The 18,897-nt window shown below is 35.7% G+C and overlaps 3 protein-coding genes, 1 long non-coding RNA gene, 3 other non-coding genes and 2 pseudogenes across 7 annotated transcripts; 8 read left to right on the top strand and 1 right to left on the bottom strand.

Moving 5' to 3' along the window:
- The first annotated feature begins 50 nt into the window (after positions 1-50).
- On the top strand, positions 51-2,410 carry LOC120169941 (uncharacterized protein At1g51745-like). Its single transcript, XM_039178009.1, has 2 exons — positions 51-465; positions 1,223-2,410. The coding sequence occupies exons 1-2, from the start codon at positions 288-290 to the stop codon at positions 1,492-1,494; spliced, it is 450 nt and encodes a 149-aa protein (XP_039033940.1). The 5' UTR covers positions 51-287; the 3' UTR covers positions 1,495-2,410.
- Positions 2,411-3,892: 1,482 nt separating this feature from the next.
- Positions 3,893-6,426, top strand: LOC120169940 (60S ribosomal protein L28-1-like). Its single transcript, XM_039178008.1, has 4 exons — positions 3,893-4,030; positions 4,146-4,308; positions 4,652-4,815; positions 6,226-6,426. Exons 2-4 carry the CDS (start codon positions 4,161-4,163, stop codon positions 6,364-6,366), a joined length of 453 nt encoding a protein of 150 aa, XP_039033939.1. The 5' UTR covers positions 3,893-4,030; positions 4,146-4,160; the 3' UTR covers positions 6,367-6,426.
- LOC120169943 lies at positions 4,884-5,213 on the top strand. Its single transcript, XR_005520695.1, has 2 exons — positions 4,884-4,982; positions 5,069-5,213. It is a non-coding gene; the product is annotated as an uncharacterized LOC120169943 (long non-coding RNA).
- On the top strand, positions 5,075-5,164 carry LOC120170034. Its single transcript, XR_005520714.1, has one exon. It is a non-coding gene; the product is annotated as a small nucleolar RNA R24 (small nucleolar RNA).
- LOC120170036 lies at positions 5,374-5,463 on the top strand. The gene has a single exon (XR_005520716.1). It is a non-coding gene; the product is annotated as a small nucleolar RNA R24 (small nucleolar RNA).
- On the top strand, positions 5,671-5,760 carry LOC120170035. The gene has a single exon (XR_005520715.1). It is a non-coding gene; the product is annotated as a small nucleolar RNA R24 (small nucleolar RNA).
- Positions 6,427-7,719: 1,293 nt separating the features above from the next.
- LOC120169942 lies at positions 7,720-12,420 on the bottom strand (annotated as a pseudogene).
- A 2,197-nt stretch (positions 12,421-14,617) lies between these two features.
- LOC120169883 lies at positions 14,618-16,745 on the top strand (annotated as a pseudogene).
- A 184-nt stretch (positions 16,746-16,929) lies between these two features.
- Positions 16,930-17,466, top strand: LOC120169592 (dirigent protein 1-like). The gene has a single exon (XM_039177706.1). It carries the CDS (start codon positions 16,975-16,977, stop codon positions 17,464-17,466), a length of 492 nt encoding a protein of 163 aa, XP_039033637.1. The 5' UTR covers positions 16,930-16,974.
- Positions 17,467-18,897: the final 1,431 nt, after the last annotated feature.

The following is an 18,897-nucleotide window of genomic DNA, read 5'->3' as shown; positions in this document are numbered from 1 at the left end:
GTGCCTGTATAATGGAGGTCCAATAAATGATAGCAGAAACCATTCATCATCACTGAGAAGGAAGAAATCTCAAGTGGCGAATGTTCATGAAATTCTGAGAAGGAAAAACCGCCGCAGACCGTTGACCAAGGTTTTGGAGAGTACAGCTATGGTTCCAGTTCCAGTTGCTTGTGATGAACTTCCAAGCTCAAGTACTTCGTCCAGTAGGGGACTTTATGACAATAAGGTTTCAGGAATGGATTCTAATGAATCACGGAAAACTATTTCTGCAGTAATCAACAACAACAATGGAATTTCATGTGAGAATGGTGCCTCAAATGTTTCAGAACATGCTGCTGATGCTTCTCAAACAAATAATAAGACTTAAAAACAATGAAATTTCAAGCAGATCAGAGTTGGCCGAGAATGAATCTTCTGACAGGCTATTTGATGTGCCATTTTTCGGAGAAGATACACCATCTGCGGGTATTATGGGTTAAACATTTATAAACTATAGTATTTCTTATTATTACTGCAATTTTTGCATAACATATCATGCTGCCTTTATAAATTGTTGTCGTATTGATTGTGATTTTATTTGGGGTGTGTTACTTTTGGTGGGTAGTAGGAAATGTATATTTTAGATTAATTTTTATTACATGAATTGTCATTGTTCACTATGTTTCTAATGTGTGTGCATAATATTGGTTTTGTGTGGATCCTTCGGAATATTCCTGCCTGTTTAGCTTTTGTAGTGGTGAGAGCTGTGTTTAGCAGTAGTGTGCCTCTGTAAGTACATACACAGAGAAAGACACACACATACATGAGTGTGTTGGCAATTCAGAACATTTGGAGCAACTGTTTATCAACTGGTCTATTTGTTCAAAAATTTTGTTCACCGATCAAATTAGCTGGACTCAAGCCTGTTTGGCTCTTTAGGGCTTCTAAATGGCCATAAGTAATGAACTGCCATAGCAGGACTGTCTAAATCAGTGTTGTCAACTGTATTGTGCACTATATCATTAGGACCTGTATAAGCTTGAGATGAATTCTCTAACTGTAAAAATTGACCTATCATGTTCATGAATTGGATGTTAAACATGTTGATGTTTATGCTATCACACAATAAAGAACTGAACCTGATTCCTTTATCGTTTACTCTTTCTTGTATTTTGCTGCAATACAATATACTTTTTCCTCTATGGAGAGTTGGAGATTGATATATCGATTTTGATTCTGGCAGATTTAACTCCAATATTTGTATCGTGTTCATCCGAGACACCTGAAGTTGGTGATATGGGAAGACAAGCTGAAGTTGAGAAGCATAATGAGTCTGTTTATTCCAGATCGGTGAGTATTAGCAGGAGGACAGAGGAAGGTGCTGCAGAGTGTCAGTTAAAAGGAAAGAGGAAGTCGAGACAAATAAGTGAAAAACAAAAACAAGACCCTAGAAAATATGCTGACATGATTGATGAACCAAATGCTTATGTGGGAGGTATAAATCATTTGGATTGATTTTCTCAGGGATCTGATCAGAAAGTTGACTGCAAAACTTTTGAAGATCAGCTTGATGGGTTCGGGGATTGGAAGTCTCGGCATCATTGTGTGAGAGGGTCAATAGTGGAGGCAAAAGTACTCACTGATGGTTCCATTAACCCTCAAAGGTGTACTGCCAGTCCCGTTATACTGTAAACCCCAGATATCAGAGGACAGATTTCCCTGGAAAAACTTATTCTGCCGATTCATCATTATATGATGTTAAGATTGATGTGAAAACTGAGTGTCAACCACAGCATGTTCCATTAGTTTCCCTCGTGAGTAAATCGGATGGTAAAGCCGTAGTAGGTCATCCTCTAACAGTTGAGGCTTTGAACAATGTTTACTGTGACAATCCGAGTCAAGAAGTTGCCATGGAGTGCACTGAACCTGACCATTCATCGAAGCGAAATTCAGGGGGACGAGTTCCTAGAAAGCATATAAAATTGCAACTGCAATTCCCATATCGTAAATCAAAAAAAGAAAGAAATCTGGACTATTGTCTAAGAAGATTCGAAGATTGTCTTCATTGACCGGTCAGAAGCTAGGTGTGGCCATCAAGAAACCGGTAGTCGCGAAGCCCAAAGTTTCTGTAATAGCTTGCATCACTATGAAGTTAGTCTTCAGCAGGATAAAAGAAGCATTGAATGGCGGAGCACGGCCATCGCATCGATCTTTAACATCAGGCAATTCATGAGTAAGCGATCTAAAACCACATCGAAAATTCAACTAAGAATCCGGCAGCCGTTAGGTAGCCCTTTTATCTTAAAACCAACAGAACAGACAATTGGGTGGTTGTAGAAGGAAACTGTTAAAAGACTATGAAGGATGATGAAGAACATGTCTTCCCTGGCTTTGAATATATGAAAATGTAGCATCAGATGAAGTGTGTGAAGGGGGAATTAGACAAGATCCATGACTTGGTGTTTTTCATGAATTCAGGTTGGTTTAGGGTTAAATAACCTAAATTTTGGCAATTGTACATTTTCATTTTTTTTGGCTTTGGGACTATGATTTGGTAATTTATTCCAATCCCTAAAGCCTCTTTCTTTTCAGTTTTGTACCTGGAAGTTTAGATGAATTTTCTTTGTCTTGCTTATTCCATCTTTCCTTTGTTCTATTTTGAGTTTATTCAATAGATTTGGAAAAAGAACTTGGATAATTTACCCTTTTCTTTCTCTTCAAATTTTAGAACATATAAGTTGATAGATTTTTTTTTTTTAGAATTTTGGGGAAATACAAGGCAGAATTTGTTTAAAAACTCAACAATTTGACAATGAACATGTATACCTTGCATACGCTCATAAGTTGATAGGCTTGTATGTTCATTAATGTTGTCATATGGCTTGCAATGATGTGGTTTCTTTAGGATTGTGGTATGAAAATGAGGGTGAAAATTACTGTCATGAGAGTTCATCGAAGTTTCATGACTTTTCCTGAGATTTTCGGGAGAATAAATGGGGATGCTGTTAAGAGGAGTGTGCAGTTGTGAATGTTTAGAGTGCAATTGCAAGAAATGGGTTGTGGATGGTAGGGGAAAGCAAGTTGAAACAGATGATGCTTTGATAGCTGGGAAATGAATGTAATTTTGGAATCAGACTCCAAGGATTGCTATTGAGCAATGTAAAAAGGATGAAGCTATAAAATGGGAAGTAGGTTATCCTTTCCTTTTGAAGCTTCGGATTGTGGAATTCTCTTTATCTTATGTGAAAAGAAGTTTACATGCAGCAGGTACTGCAGGGATAGTAAACCACCGGCGAGGATTGTGATGATTCTCGACGAGCATGAGAATAGGAATGACCGTTTCATCTGGACCCGACAGAATAAGTAAAAGGTATGTTAATTTTATGTATAAGCTTGGTTCAAACTCGACTCACAAATATTTTTAAAATAAATATCTTGATTTTTATTTTTTAGTACTTTAATTTCTAATGTTTTTTTTTTTTATCAAAATGATCCATGTTGGATGAAAATCGTTAGTTAATTAATGATAAACACATGTCGATGTGATGTTTATATGTGCTTAATTACTAACGTGTTATATATGGTGTCATCTAAGATGATGATGTGTTATATGCCACATTACTCAAAGTAATGAATGACATGTGACATATTAGCAATAAAGCACATGCACAAATGTTACATAAAAAACATACTTTTATTGTTAGTCAACTAATAGTTTTCATCCAATAAAGATCAATTTGATAAAAATTTGAAAAACTAGGACTAAAAACTCCGAAAAGAAGAATAAAGAGTAAAATAATCTTTCGAGTAAACGTTTAGGCTAATTTTCGCATTATATCATATTTTAAATATAAGTTTTCCTATTTCAAAAAAAAAATCTAAGTTTTCCTAAAGTAAAAATGTGTTCCACACAACCAAAAGAGCCCAAAACTCAACCTTCAACCTTAGAAAGGAACCCTAAAAACCCTAAAAAGGATTCCATAAATTGATAGATTTGTTTGATTCTGGCCGCGGCTTCAGTCTTCCTATAATAAGCCCTAGGAACCAACAGGTTCTTTTTATATTCTTATCGCAGTGTTATTAGTTCATTCTTTATCTTGTTTCATTTGTTTTAGAGTGTTCCAAATCTTACAAAGGGGTGCATTTTTGTGGTGGATCTGGTGCAGTGAGGTGGAGAGAAAATGGCGACAGTTCCAGGACAGTTAATCTGGGAAGTAGTGAAGAAGAACAATTGCTTTTTGGTGAAGCAGTTTGGAAGAGGAACTGCTGGTGTTCGTTTCAGCAAAGAGCCTAACAATCTCTACAATCTCAACTCCTACAAACACTCTGGTATTCTTTTGATCCCAAAGTTTTCAATTTTTCATTTTTCATGGACGATTTGATTATATTGAACTTAGGCTTTTTGCAAAAAGAAATGACACTGTTGAGTAAAACTGCAATGAAAATTATGTTGTATGAATATGCAAATGTTTGTATATAAATTGTAATTGATGTGGAACTTAAAGCAGTGTAAGGTTGTGTTTGTCTAGATAATGGTTTCAAGTGTAAACATGATGTCGTATTTCTATTTTTATATATTGTTTAATCCCTTAATTTCCCCGGATTCTGAACCTCGAAATGTGTTCTCTGAGTTCTATTTTACTTGTTCTTTGCTGGATCCGTGTAATTTTAGGGTTGGCAAACAAGAAAACAGTAACCATTCAGCCCGGGGGCAAAGATCAGTCTGTGCTGCTAGCAACCACCAAGACTAAGAAGCAGAACAAGCCAGCGGTCTTGCTTCACAAATCTGTCATGAAAATGGAGTTCCCCAGGATGGTGAAGGCAGTAAAAAACCAGGTATATAGGAAGAGCCTTTTGAAGCATATCTACGTATTCTTTTCCTAGGTTTGCTATTGATATTTGGCAGATAAAATCTTGTTTTTCTTGCTTAATGTCATTGTTGCTGAAAGAAGTTTTTTTTTTTGCTTATTTAATTTTAATTCTTAAACTAGCTGACAAAAGTTGTTGAATTGCTTGCTTGAATGACCATTTGTCTAGAGGTGTGGTTTTGAAGTTTGTTTGCATATTAAAATTTATTTTTTCTTGGAAGTTGTGTCTTGCAGTGATGAAGCAATAACATGCAAGAAGGATCCATTTGTTGGATTCTTATGTGAAATATACTTGTTACGCTTGGCTTCTGAGCTTCCAAAGTTTAAATAGTGCATATTCGATGAGAAGGATTGTAGAATATCATTGCAAATCTGCATTATGTGTGTGCATGTGGAAATTTCCCCTCTAACGTTTATGTAGCTAGCTTATGTCATGCTAGTTCTTGTTTTATGTCCCTTTTTTAATTTTTTCTAGAAGTGTGATTTGCGTGCTTATCCAAATTTTATTTTTTCTTGGAAGATTTGTGTTGCAGTGATGAAGCAATAACATGAAAGAAGGATCTATTTGTTGGATTCTTCTGTGAAATTTGCTTGTTACGCTTGGCTTCTGAGCTTCCATAGTTTAAACAATACATATTTGATGAAACGGATTTTAGAATATCATTGCAAATCTGTACTATGTGTGTGTGCATGTGGAATTTCCCCCTCTAAAGTTACTGTAGCTAGCTTATGTCATGCTTGCTCTTGTATTATGTCCCTTTTTAATTTGTCTAGAGGTGTGGTTTCCGTCCATATCCAAAATTATTTTTTTTGGAAGATTTGTGTTGCAGTGATGAAGCAATAACATGTAAGAAGGATCTATTTGTTGGATTCTTCATTGAAATGTAGTTGTTACGCTTGGCTTCTGAGCTTCCAACGTTTAAACAGTGAATATTTGCTGAAAAGAATTTTAGAATATCATTGAAAATCTGTGTGCGCACACATGTGCCCAATTCCCCCTCTAAAGTTTATGTTGCTAGCTTTTGTCATATTTGTTTTTTGTATAATGTCCCTATCATGCAAAAGAGAAAGGTACATAACACAAGAGCAGGCATAACATAAGCTAGCTACCTTAACATCAAGGGGGAAATTGAGTATATATATATTCAATCTTATCAAAAAAAGTATATATATTTAATTTTTTTATAGGAGTATATATATATTTAATGATATTCTTTAATTCTTTTCATGAAATCCTGTTGTCTTTTTATGATATTTTGAGATTCAATTTCTTTGTTTTCAGTAATGTTCTTCCAATTTCCTCCTATCTAGTCTTGTCTCACCATACAGTCCAATTACAAATTGCCCTCCTAATGTTCTATGCTTGGAATAATTTCAGGTGACAGAAAACTACTACAGGCCGGATTTAACCAAAGAAGCCCTTGCAAGGCTGAGTGCTGTTCATAGGAGTCTGAAAGTTGCGAAGTCAGGTGTCAAGAAGAGGAACAGGCAAGCGTTGAAGATCTGTGGCAGGAAGTAAGCTAGGCAAGTTTAAGTTGTATTGCGCCGTGATTTTCATTCTATACACTTATTTTTTACACTTGCTTTTGAAGTTGACTTATGTCAATCGTGGGGTGGTGGATTTTGCATCTAGATTATGGTCATTGCTAGTTTTTTTCTTTTCGAATTATATATTATGGTAGAATTTTGATCATTTTCTTGTCATTATCTTGTTGGCATACAATGGCTGCATTGTGAAACGTATTCATGGAAGTTATATCTTTCATGGACAATTTTCTTGGGTAAATTATTTCTCACCCTTTACTGAAAATGATCTCTTTGAACTTGTATTATTATAATTAAATTATGCTTGGTAGAAAGGGAAAAATAAAACAGAAGATGAAAAGCCTTACATCATAATCGAGATCGGAAGTTTTATTTATTTTTATATTTCGTATCTAAATCTTCTAAACAAATTTTATTATTATTTTTGGCAATACCCAAACTTGTAATATTAATGAAAGTAGTCCAACTTATAAAGATACACAAGATTAGGGTGTCGAACACGGCTTTATTATGGCATTAACCAAACTTTCATAGGAACCTATATCCTATCAGAATGTTGAAAAGTTCAAGTCAAAGGATTCCTTTGGCTGCACGTTCCCTAGTACAGTACCGACTTTGCTTATCCAAGTTTAATACCCCAACCCTTATAAACGTTCCATCAATGGCTGCCAACCAATCATTTCAAACTCCAAATATTCTTCGTTGATCCTCATAGCACATATGTAAACCATGTCTGTCAACAAAACTCTGGCTCTTAACAATGGCGACCAAGTCGTCAAAAGCAATGTTACTGATACAAACAGAAAGCGGAGACGATTTAACCAGTGTTTCTCCTTCAAGGAGGTTCAGGTTGAACCGGTGTCGTCATTAAAAGATCTCGATTCGACGAAGTTCAAGGCTGAGATCAAGAGGTGGGCTAAGGCTGTTGTGGCATATGCTCGTCAAGCTAGTGGGAAGTTTCGGGAGCACCAAGAGAATTAGGGACACGTGGGAGCTCCTGAAGCTCTCATCACTCGCGGTAGCTATGGCTAGTTTAAGGCTGAAGGCCTGTACATCTGAGATTATGAGAATTTGCTGATGATATCCAACGCAAGAACAAAAATGGGTTCAAATCAAATCTTTGGGTGATGTAGAGTTCAAACCAAAGATGAATCAGTCGCTGACCTGTTTCCCTTGTATATAGTATTTTTTTTAATCGATGCCTGATTTGGATTCTTATGCATATAGTTCTTTGGATTGTTGAAATTCTATGAAATTATGTTTCTTTTGCCGAAATTCTCTTTAAGTATTATGTTTCTTTTGTTGAAATACATTGAGAACTTGATTCTGCCAAAAAAAAACACTACTTTTTTGAGATTCTACTGATTCGAAGATAAGCCAGACAGTTGCAGAGAATCCGGAAATAAAAACTACTATAATTTACAAGAGGGAAAAATGAAGCAAAAAGAAGGGTGAAAAGCAAAACCCATACATCTTTGCAAGGGAGCTTAGATTCAATGATTGATGGAAGCGTCGCCTTTATTGATATTTATTTCGACAGGCGATGAGTTTGATGGAGCTCTAGGATACCAACCAGTGGTTTCTGCATTAATCTGTTTTGTTTGCTCCAGATGTCGTTTTCGGAGTATAACCACCAAATGCCTTCTCCCCCAGAAATGCTCCTCAAAAGCTGTTTAGAACACGTCTTGAGCTTGTGTTGCGTTCTTCATCAGCCTCGCTCTCACCCATGCAGGTTCCTGACATGAAAAAGAGGTCAGTGCTTCGCATACTTTCAATCACCTTCGAAATAATATGTGCTTGACTAGGAGAAGATACCTCGGGAACAAAGTGGGAGAACCCAAATTTGATCAATAGCAGAACATGTTCCATTACGAGAATGGCTGCAAGGCCAGGCTCGATTTTCCATTTTCCATTTTCCTTCCTGATCGTATAACCATACTAAGAGTGCAGAGTTGGTGCATATTGACATCAATATTAGGAACTGAAATTTGAAGTTAAAAGATATCAGTAAATCCCATGCTAAGCAGGTGTCTTGGCACCTTAATTTTTAAGGTAAAAAGAAAATACCTGAAAAATGTTCAGCCAAGCTCCAATTGTAGCAGCAGCTCGTGGAACAGGCCGTCTCAAAATCACAAGCAGCTTCAGGGCATCCGTTCTCATTTCGGCGATGTTGCTCTATACATCATCAAACTATCAAATTTAGTTTTTATTTTTAAAACTGAAATCAACATCATGAAAGCGCTGTTAAAAATGTTGTATAGCAAGGCAGAGAATGCAAATGCAAGGGGAAACGCACAGGCAAACATCATGATCATTCCAACCTGAAGTGCCAACTCCAGAAAATCTCCACGTGGTTTAAACTTTCACTAAGAAAAATCTACGTTCCGCAAGCTTTTTCTCGGGTGGTGCTTTATAATCAAAGTAATACATAGAACAACTTTACAACAGTGCAATTAGTTTAATCATATTTGGCACATTACCATCAAACAGCCCATCTTCCAGTTCTTCACAGATGCTTGCAGAATATGTGGGTTTCATGTACTCTTTTCTCCACCCTGGTAGCAAATTGTATCTTTCCAGTCGAACCTTCCTCGCGCTTTTTCTTGTTTCTTAACAACAAAGATGCATTAGAGTGAAATGTCAGCTTATGTGGTACACTAAGATGCATTAGAATCGGAATATCTTATCTAACTAATCTAAACTTTTTATAGCTGTACTTCAGATATGGCAAAGAATTTTCCAATAGATTTTCCAACATCTATGACATTTTGCAGTTCAAAACCATTCGAGTCCAAGAAGTTGTAAGGTAATTAGCACAAAGTATAAAGTAACAAAAAACAATGATTGTCTTTACCTCGTAAAAAATGAGACGCTGGATCAATACTTGGCGAAGGATCATTAAGTTACGATGCAAAAGAGCATGATAGAAAACCCACCAATATATGACTGCATAAAATAAAGACCGAACACCTGAAACATAACTATTACCTGTCAAATAAACTTCTCGACAATAAAAGAAGGAAAACTGAATTGACATATTACTTCCTAATCGTACTTTGTAGACCAAGCTGTCAGCTTGATATTCAGTACTTCCATTGTTTTCATGCTTAATGAGTCGGATTGATAGCTTACCCCCGATCTTTGTGAAGTACTGAATAACCAGAAGATAAACTGCAGTTAACCCGAACCTGACACCAAAACCATGACACATATAAAAACCATGTGATTTAAATACTATAGAAGGAAAAAAAACTCCCATAACAGCAATTACAGTTAAAGGAAGGAAAAAGATTTAGGATCTTACTTCATGATATCGGACTCGATGACCTCATAGAGGTGAGCATAATCCAACTCAAATGGCAATTGGAGGCAAATGATGCTCAAAATAACAATAACATCGTTCCTAAATCGTCTGAGATAACCAAACCATTCGTATCTTTGCAAATCTTCTTTCTCTTTTGTTTTATCTATTCCCGAACCTTTTACAAGTTCCACGGGAGCCTGTAGGCAGTTCCACTCCCTCCCTGATAATTTGTATCCATGGCTTGTTCCGACAGAAAAATTAAGATGCCACCTACACAACCCCGGCAGAATATATATATATATATAGAAGGGGAGAGAGAGAGAAATAAATAAGAAAAGCTGAAGAAAGGTGGCCTTATATCAATATGATATCGGTTTACCTGGCTGAAAGTGCAGAGTTTTTACGTTTCCAGAACTGGAAAAACAACACTGCCCACAATACTATGCTTATGAAGAAAGCAGGGAATACTAGTAATTTTAATGATCTGGGTAAATCAATACACCCAAGAAACTAAATTAAAACCAATGATGAAGCAATTCGACTAACGAGAAGAATGAAAGGCGAAGCTTACCCGAAATCAACAAAATGCAAGATAAGACCAAAAGCAGCTGGAAAAATCATCCAACGCGTATACATTCCAAGAAAGGCAAAATAAACTGCAATCTACCATGCAAAACTTCCATGATTAAGAAATAGACTAACTACTGAAAAAAAAAGTTGCTAGCGTGAATCTATAATTACCTTAGTCCCGTAATACACATATATCTCATCAATTGGTTGAGATATCAAGTCCCACCAATTTAATGCCCAACTCCGCAGTAGTTTATTCCTCTTTGTTTCATCTACAGATAACATTTATTGTACGTCAGCACTTAGAGGGGACATCAGAACCGTAGGTAATTTGCTAGTAAACGTAACAAAGAATACCGTGCAAAGGGAAAACTTGTTTAACAATTCCTTCGAGTTCCAACCTCTGCAGTAATGCTTCCCCAGGTTCCCATTGGATCTCTATGCCATCAAATTTTAAAGTTACGTCTGAGTTCTTCTTATTAACCTGTAAATATTCCATCTGGTTACTGGTATTCGGAGAGTAATAGCAGATCCGAAGACTTCTTTACATATACTACAGCACAAAACATCCTTCCAAAAGGGCACATTTTTCACTATATAGAGAACATCAAAACAGAAGATATCCAAATTGATTCCGTCATAAGCACTGGCCGCTTAAAAAAACAAAAATAGAGAAAACAACCTACAACCATTGCTCATTTCAAACATGAGCTGATAGTTGAGTAAAACAACATAAAATTCAATAGAGATTGCATCTCATTGAGGAAACATGCATTTGTATTTGAATTTAAATGCCACAAAAAAGAGAAGCACCGTAAAATAAAGTTCAACATAAAAAAGGAGGTGCCGGAAGATAAAGAAGCCATACGAAGTAAAATTTTACTGCCTCCCAATGAAGACCTGTAAATGTAGACTAGATGTCTCATAAAGAAGTAATGTTAAGCTAGAGACGAGACAGTAAGATGGGGGTACATTAAATAACTCACAGTTTCATGTATCAAGTGACGGTTTTTATTTGGCTATGTTATTTATATCTTGAGGTGTTTTTTAGAGATAGGGTTTGTCTTAGGTCGTTTTGTTTGAAGATGTAAGATTTCTAGGTTTTTGGTTTGTAATGGCATATATTCTCGTATGAGGGATCGGTGTTACCAATTGTACTTGGTTTACTATTTAATAAAATATGAGGTACTCTTTTCTCCCTTCCAATGTTCTTCAACATACTCCTAAGTATGTGGAAGAATACGAAGGGAGTTTTTAATGAGACCTCCAACTTCTATCAAAAAAAAATGTATCAAGTGACGGTAGCACTGGAAACGCTCACACCAACTGAACAACGAGCCATCAGGCTGCCGCATGAAAGCTTCAATCTCTTCCCACTCAAATGGTAAATCAACTCCTGAAGCGCAGAGCTTCATTAGCTATTTTCAGTAAAGAAATTGTATAATCGAGTTGAAGGTAAGTAAAAGAAACAGGTGAACCATCAATATCTAAGCTAGAGAATTATTACCAATATGAGTGGTCTTCTTCATATGCAGCCTGGCTGCTACAACTCCCAAAGTCTCTAATGGTGCTGCCAGCTGAAAGAAAGCAACATAACTCAAGATTACTTTATATCCCATTCCCGGTCACTAAAGATTCAAGAATGAATTTTAACAACAATCCAAATTGAGTAACAAGACATAACAGGCAATAAATTCAACTTTAGAAATAACATTGTACATTGTAAAAGAACATGTTTAATCCAGCTGCAACAACCAGCAGACGGAGACATAAACTATTAAAATGAAGATATTTTCAAGAAAACACAATACTAAAAAGGACAAAAATTGATTCCATGGGACAACGTAGAAAATGTTCAAACTTGAAAGAAAGAAAAGAAAACAAACCTTGATAAATTCATCATGGAGGCCAAGAACTCTGTCAACGAAAAAACCCACATTTCTGAACTCGTTGACAAGAACCTCAACACAATCAAAACCCTCGTTTTCTAATTTGAGGTTCCTTCTGGGAACCACCACAGAAATCTCGAAAACAATAGGGTCTTCTTCTTCAATCCCATTCATTTTCCAGAGCCCAAATTTAAAAGGAAAGAGAAGAAGCACCTGAATCTAGACCCTGTAGCTCAAAAGAACCAATGAGGTCTAAAAAAAGCCCTTCTTGCCATCGACCTGCATTCGCAAGTAACGAGCACGTAAATATTATTATTTTTTTAACATTTTTGATAAAAATTATTTAAAAAATTATTTTTTATTTAAAAATTAATATTTTTTAATATTTCTGATAAAGTATATAATATTAATATTTTTTTTTGGTAAAAAATAATATTTTAAATAATATTTTACGGGATATGTTAATAAATTTAATAAAGTATTTAATAATAACATTTTTAGTAAAAATAATAATTTTTTATTAAAAATATTAAAAAATAAAAATATTTCGTATTTTTTACCCGTATATTAAATTGCGGAATCTGAGACTTCCCCATTAACGAAAGGTAAAATCTTTACTTTCGTTGTAATGACTAACAAAATGGGGTCCAAGTGTCAGCTCAAAAGGGCAAATCGGTCTCTTTAATGAGAGAGAGAAAAAAGTGTGTACTTCAAGGCAAACCAACCTAAAGGGTTTTCTTCTTTGGGATCAAAGAAAAAGTTAATACATTCGAAGGACAATAATTTTCTTCCAATACTGAGATAACGCCTAAATTGGTTACTATTTTTCACCTTTTAACCTAATTAATAGAGAGAGCCACGTCATACGTGACTTGTCACTTTAGCTTTTGTTTGTTTGTACATTGGGTGAGGCCGGTTTGGAGGTACGTAATCCTCTAAAGTCACGACCATATAATGAATCTAATGATGAATACGCAATGCCAACCATGGAAGGCACGGCCTTCTATGCTTGTTTATGTTATTGGTTTCTGTAAAAACCATAGAAAAACACCCAACTTGGCTGGCTGATTTTCGAGTCTATTTTTCTGTGCTGTCCCGTTGCTGCAATTTACTGTATACGGTGTTGAAGATGATGAAAGTGATATTTGAGACTCATACATCATCATTCTCTTGGCACCTTAGTTTTTGGATATTGATGGCAGCAGTGAGGCGTGTTCCCTTGCTCTTTTTTACAGAGTTGCAGAGCATTCATATCTGGTAGATAGATATTGCTTTCGGAAAATTGACAATACCTCACAGTAGATATATAGGACAAGTTCGTGACGATAATTTTTACGCCAAAGAAATATATAATATACCTCGGACCAACACACATTAAGGAGCGATTTACTTTATTAGTATCCGATCTATTGATCAATTAATCTAAATCGGGTACTATAGAGACGAAGGCGACCCCTACAGTCTCAACTCAGTGATCACATATATATCACCAAAAGTGTGTCTCAAATTTCTTCAATTAAAGCATGTGAATTAGATTTCAAAAAGTGAAAATGACTTTAGGGCACGTTTCCCAACATGTTTATCCATTTTGGTAACCCAAGATGTCCTTGCCTTTGAGGTCCCTAGAATTTCAGCAAAACAACATCCTGTACACCCCATTGACAAAGACAGTTCATTTGGAGATGTATTGCACAAAGAAAATTAGGGAAATGAAATAATTAGGATAATAAAATTATTTTTATTTTAATTATTAAAACCATCGTCTTGACTAATAATAGTTTTGATAAAAACTATATGTATTATATTTAAAAATAAATTAATTAAAATTATCAATTATTATTATTATTATTTTAAGTTTAATTTAAAAATAAATTTCAAAATTATTCGGTATTTAATTTTTTTTATCAAAATAAGTGATTCTATTTTCAAAATTATTATTTTAAGCTCATTATCATTACAATCAATAACAATTAGTTAAAAATTAATCAATCAATATTTAACACATATTTTAATTTTTAAATATTAAGAATAAATTTGTTCATACGAAAAAATTTATTTTTTCTTATTTTTCACGAAATACTTCAAAAATAATAAAACTTTAATTCTTATTTTTAAAATCCTATATTTATAATCTCTAAATCTCATCTATTACCGTCAAAACCAATTATCACTAACACCTCTTTCGATAATGGTATAGATCAAATTACAATTTAAGATGAAGAAGGAGAAAATAAGATTAATTACACGATGAGCGAACAATGGATGGCAGAAAAAACATGGATAAATAAAATAGAATATAACAAGAACGGGATATGTCAAATATTTTTGAGGGAGGGAGAAGGGTAGACAAGCATACTTTTTTCCATGAAAACAAACATGGGTTTATCAAGTTGGTCTCTTTGGTTCTGATATTTCATCTCCTTAATCCAACAGTTGTTTTTTCATCGTCTTCAAGCACTTCCGAGTTCCGATGGTTTATCTGAAATCCCCAAAAAGTTTATCGATTTCTCTTAACGAAAGGAGCTTGTTGATTGGATGGTGGGAATCAGGAGGAAAATACACGAGAATCCTGAAGTGGGGTATGAGGAATTTGAGACTAGTAAGTTGATCAGATCAGAATTGGATAAACTGGGTATTCCTCATAATTACCCTGTTTCAGTCACTGGTGTTGTTGGCTTTGTTGGGACCGGTAAACCCCCTTTTGTTGCTATAAGGGTAGACATGGATGCTCTCCCTATTCAAGTTTGAAAAATTTTCAGTTTTTTTACATCTTTCCGGGTTGGTGTTGTTCGTCATTGACTTTTGAGCAACTATTAACTTTTATTGACGAGTTGTCGAAATTTGTAGGAAGAGGTGGATTGGGAGCACAAGAGAAATTCCTGGAAAGATGCATGCTTGCGGGCACGATGCTTATGTTTCCATGCTTCTTGGTGCTGCAAAATTACTAAAAGCATGTTGAAGAGTTGAAGGTGTGTAATGTTAATTTTCTCTTGCCCCGATTATTGTTCTGCTGCTCGTGATTTTGCATTAGTAGCGGTGCGAATTGCCAATTCACTCTAAGCAGATTTTGATTGTTAATGTGCTTATCAGAAACCAATTCCATTAAGCCTTTAAGTTTGGTTTTTAGGCCTCTTGTTGATGCTTATAGTATGTTCCAAGACGAACTGAAGTAGTCTCGATAAACCGGTAAACTAACTGAAGAAAGATCGCAGAATATAGCTTATTGTCAATTTAGCCTGTGATTCTGTTGCTGGTATCAGTTTGCCTAGTGATAGTCGCATTGTGCCTCCACAGTTTCGAGTGTGTTAGGCCTGTTAGCTTCCTTGTTTCCCTTATGAGATACTTGATGCTGTTGGGTTTTGTTTCTTAATCAGGGTACAATTATTCTTGTTTTCCAACCAGCTGAGGAAGGCGATGGAGGGGCGAAGAAGATGCTAGATGAAGGTGTGTTAGACAATGTTGATGCAATCTTTGGACTGCTTGTTACGCATGAGAATCCAATAGGGACAGTGGCCTTCAAGCCGGGTCCTTTATTAGCCGGAAGCGGCATCTTCATTGTTGTAATAAGTGGAAGAGGAGGCCATGCAGCCATTCCTCAACATTCGATAGACCCGATTTTGGCATCCTCGAATGTTATTGTCAGCCTACAACAACTTGTTTCGCGTGAAGCTGATCCATTGGATTCCCAGGTACATTAGTCCTTTGCTTTCTATGCAAACATTAGTAAATGATTTGGTTCGTGTTGTTGCCTTCTTTCTTCAAATGAGTCCTTTTTTGTGATACTCTTTCTCGTAGGTGGTGACAGTTGCACAGTTTCAAGGAGGCAGTGCTTTCAATGTTATTCCAGATTCCGTTACTATTGGAGGGACATTCCGAGCATTTTTGTAAGCGAGTTTAGTACAACTTAAGCAGAGGATCGAGGAGGTAATAGACAATAAAAGCTCCGTGAATGACTGAAAGTTTCGAAAAAGGTTCTTATATGTTCTGGTTTTACTATCCCAGAAGCCTGATTTAGTCAAGTTGACAGGTTATCAAAGGGCAAGCTGCCGTACAAAGGTGCAATGCAACCATCGATTTTCATGATAAACCAGTACCCCTTTTCCCTCCGACCGTAAACGATGAGGACTTGCGCGAGCTTTTCCTGAACATTGGAGGGAATATGCTTGGCAATGAAAGTTCAAGACATGAAACCATTGATGTTATCTGAGGATTTTGCATTTTACCAAGAGGCCATCTCCGGATATTTCTTTTCCCTTGGAATGTAAGATGAGAGCAGACCAAAACTCAGCTCAGTCCAAACGCCACACTTCATGATCAATGAAGATGTTCTTCATTATGGTGCTGCGCTTCATGCATCATTGGCTACCACCCATCTACTTAAAGCCGAGCTGAAACTTCGGTCATCAGAAGACAATTTACATGAACTGTTAAGATTCTTAACTGTTTTAATGGAGTTAGGCCTTTTTTTGAATATATATATATATATATATATATATATATATATATATATATATTATTACTTTCAATCACAGTATTCGTTGTTTAAACTACTAGAAGGTCAAACAAATTGTTGATGTTGGTTGCCGATAGAACCCCATTATCAAGATTCGACACACTTGTATCTGCTCGTGGAACTCACGCATCATACACCTCCACGAATATATCTTGTTTTTCTTTTTGATCCACGAGTGGGTTAGGCCAATGATGATATCTGCCTATAAAAAGTGAAGCCCAAAATCAAAGTTTTGTCATTATTTACACTTCCATGGCAAATAACACCCATTCGTCATTGCCATTGCTACTTGTTTTAGCCACATCTATGGTTCTTTTTACAGTCCAAGGCAAAGCAGGTGATCAACTCAAAGAAACCAACATGTCTGTCTATTTCCATGACTATTCCTCCGACGGCCCCAACTCAACTGTCCGTGCGGTGGTCGGCTTTCCCGGGAAGCCCTGGAGTTTAACTCAATTCGGAACTCTGTTTGTGTCCGATGATCCCATAACCGAAGGCCCCGACTCCGGATCAGCCCCTGTCGGACGTGGTCGAGGCATATTCGTCACTGCAAGTTTGGATGGGGTCAGCACTTATGTCTCCCTTTCAATTGTGTTCACCAACGAGGCCTATAATGGTAGCACCATCCAGATACAAGGTACTAGTGATCAGTTCACGACTGTTAGAGAATATGGTGTGGTTTCCGGGACCGGCAAATTCCGTTATGCTCAAGGTTATGTTATCTTCGAGAATTCTTCCTTCGATCGCTCGACTTTGTATGCCATTATTCGTTGTAACATTTCGATTTATCACTATTAATACGTAAAAAAGTTATAAACGTATGCATGATAGATAAAATCAAAATAAATTAAAATTAGAATATTTAAATAATTTATTTATATATATATATTTTGTAATAATAATAAAAACGGAGACTGATCCACAAGATAAAGCATAGCTTAGCCCCTTCCTCGATTAAAAATTGAACTTTTTTTAAATTTTGTTTCTTAAGAATTTTCTCTAAAAAGATAGTATACGCGCGGACGTGTCGAAGACACGTATGACCACGACCACGACCACGACCACGAGACGAGACGAGACGGCGGCGGCGGTGCGCGAGAGTTCCCCTTGTTCTCTATCACTCAACAAGGAAGTGGGAAAGCCAAGCCTTAAATACAATTCCCAATAATGTTTCCAATACAATGTGGGATTGAGCATTACCAACACTTGTTTCCAATACAATGTGATTATTCAGGAAACAATTAACAATCATGCACCTTAAAACAACTGAATCAACAACCAATAACATTAGTATTATACGATTAAATATGTCATAATTAAAAGTCAATCTACAATCAATCGCGATTATTGCAATTTTAAGCAAAACATTCAAAAATAATATCACTATTTAAGGCTCAATCCCACATAGTATTGGGAACAAGTGTTGGTAATGCTCAAATCCCACATAGTATTGGAAACACTATTGGAATGGTATTTAAGGCTTGGCTTTCCCACTTCCTTGTTGAGTGATAGAGAACAAGGGGGACTCTCGCGCGCCGCCGCCGCCGTCCGTCTCGTTCGGGTCGTGGCTTAAGAAACAAAATCTTTTTTTTAACTATCACAACGAATTTGGAAAATCGCAACGACAGCTGTAGACTATTGCAACGCGAAATGAAAAATCGCAACGCGAATTTCAACTATCGCAACGCGAAATGGAAAATCGCATAAATGTGTACTCTCTTTTTTATTTAGTCCTTAACTTTACATTTTACTCAACTTGGTCTTTTGACTACAATTGTTTGTAAATTATTTATTCCCATAAATTCATTGACTCATTTATAATCTCATCGATATTTTATCCTCAAAATAATTTCTTTAAATTATAATATTATCAATATATTTCTTAATTTTATATTGTATTTGATATATTAAATAACATTATAATATAAAAAGAATATATATATATATATATATGGTTAGATAGTCAAAAAAAATTAGAACAAATCATTGCCACTATACTATAAATAATTATAATAAAATTAATATAGAAACTTGAATAACTCGATTCGACTTAAAAAAATTTCAAGTTAAGTTTGAATTATAAAATACGACTCGTCAACTTGAATAACTCAAAATTAATTTTGACTCGACTCGACTCGATCGAATGGTCATCCTACTCATAAATGAGTTCTAATTAATTTGCCTTTAATATGATTTATTATTTTAATACAATAAAAATATATTTATTGA

The sequence above is a fragment of the Hibiscus syriacus genome, unplaced genomic scaffold (genome assembly GCF_006381635.1).
Source record: "Hibiscus syriacus cultivar Baekdansim isolate YM2019G1 unplaced genomic scaffold, ASM638163v2 tig00111769_pilon, whole genome shotgun sequence".
NCBI lineage: Eukaryota > Viridiplantae > Streptophyta > Magnoliopsida > Malvales > Malvaceae > Hibiscus > Hibiscus syriacus.
This window is presented reverse-complemented; position numbering and strand designations above follow the sequence as displayed.

Excerpts from the sequence above, each read along its gene's own strand:
- LOC120169941 (XM_039178009.1), top strand. The coding sequence starts at position 288 with ATGGAATTTCATGTGAGAATGGTGCCTCAAATGTTTCAGAACATGCTG. Across the intron at positions 466-1,222 it reads AGAAGATACACCATCTGCGG|ATTTAACTCCAATATTTGTA; the intron begins GTATTATGGGTT and ends TGATTCTGGCAG.
- LOC120169940 (XM_039178008.1), top strand. The coding sequence starts at position 4,161 with ATGGCGACAGTTCCAGGACAGTTAATCTGGGAAGTAGTGAAGAAGAAC. Across the intron at positions 4,309-4,651 it reads CAACTCCTACAAACACTCTG|GGTTGGCAAACAAGAAAACA; the intron begins GTATTCTTTTGA and ends GTGTAATTTTAG. Across the intron at positions 4,816-6,225 it reads TGAAGGCAGTAAAAAACCAG|GTGACAGAAAACTACTACAG; the intron begins GTATATAGGAAG and ends GAATAATTTCAG.
- LOC120169592 (XM_039177706.1), top strand. The coding sequence starts at position 16,975 with ATGGTTCTTTTTACAGTCCAAGGCAAAGCAGGTGATCAACTCAAAGAA.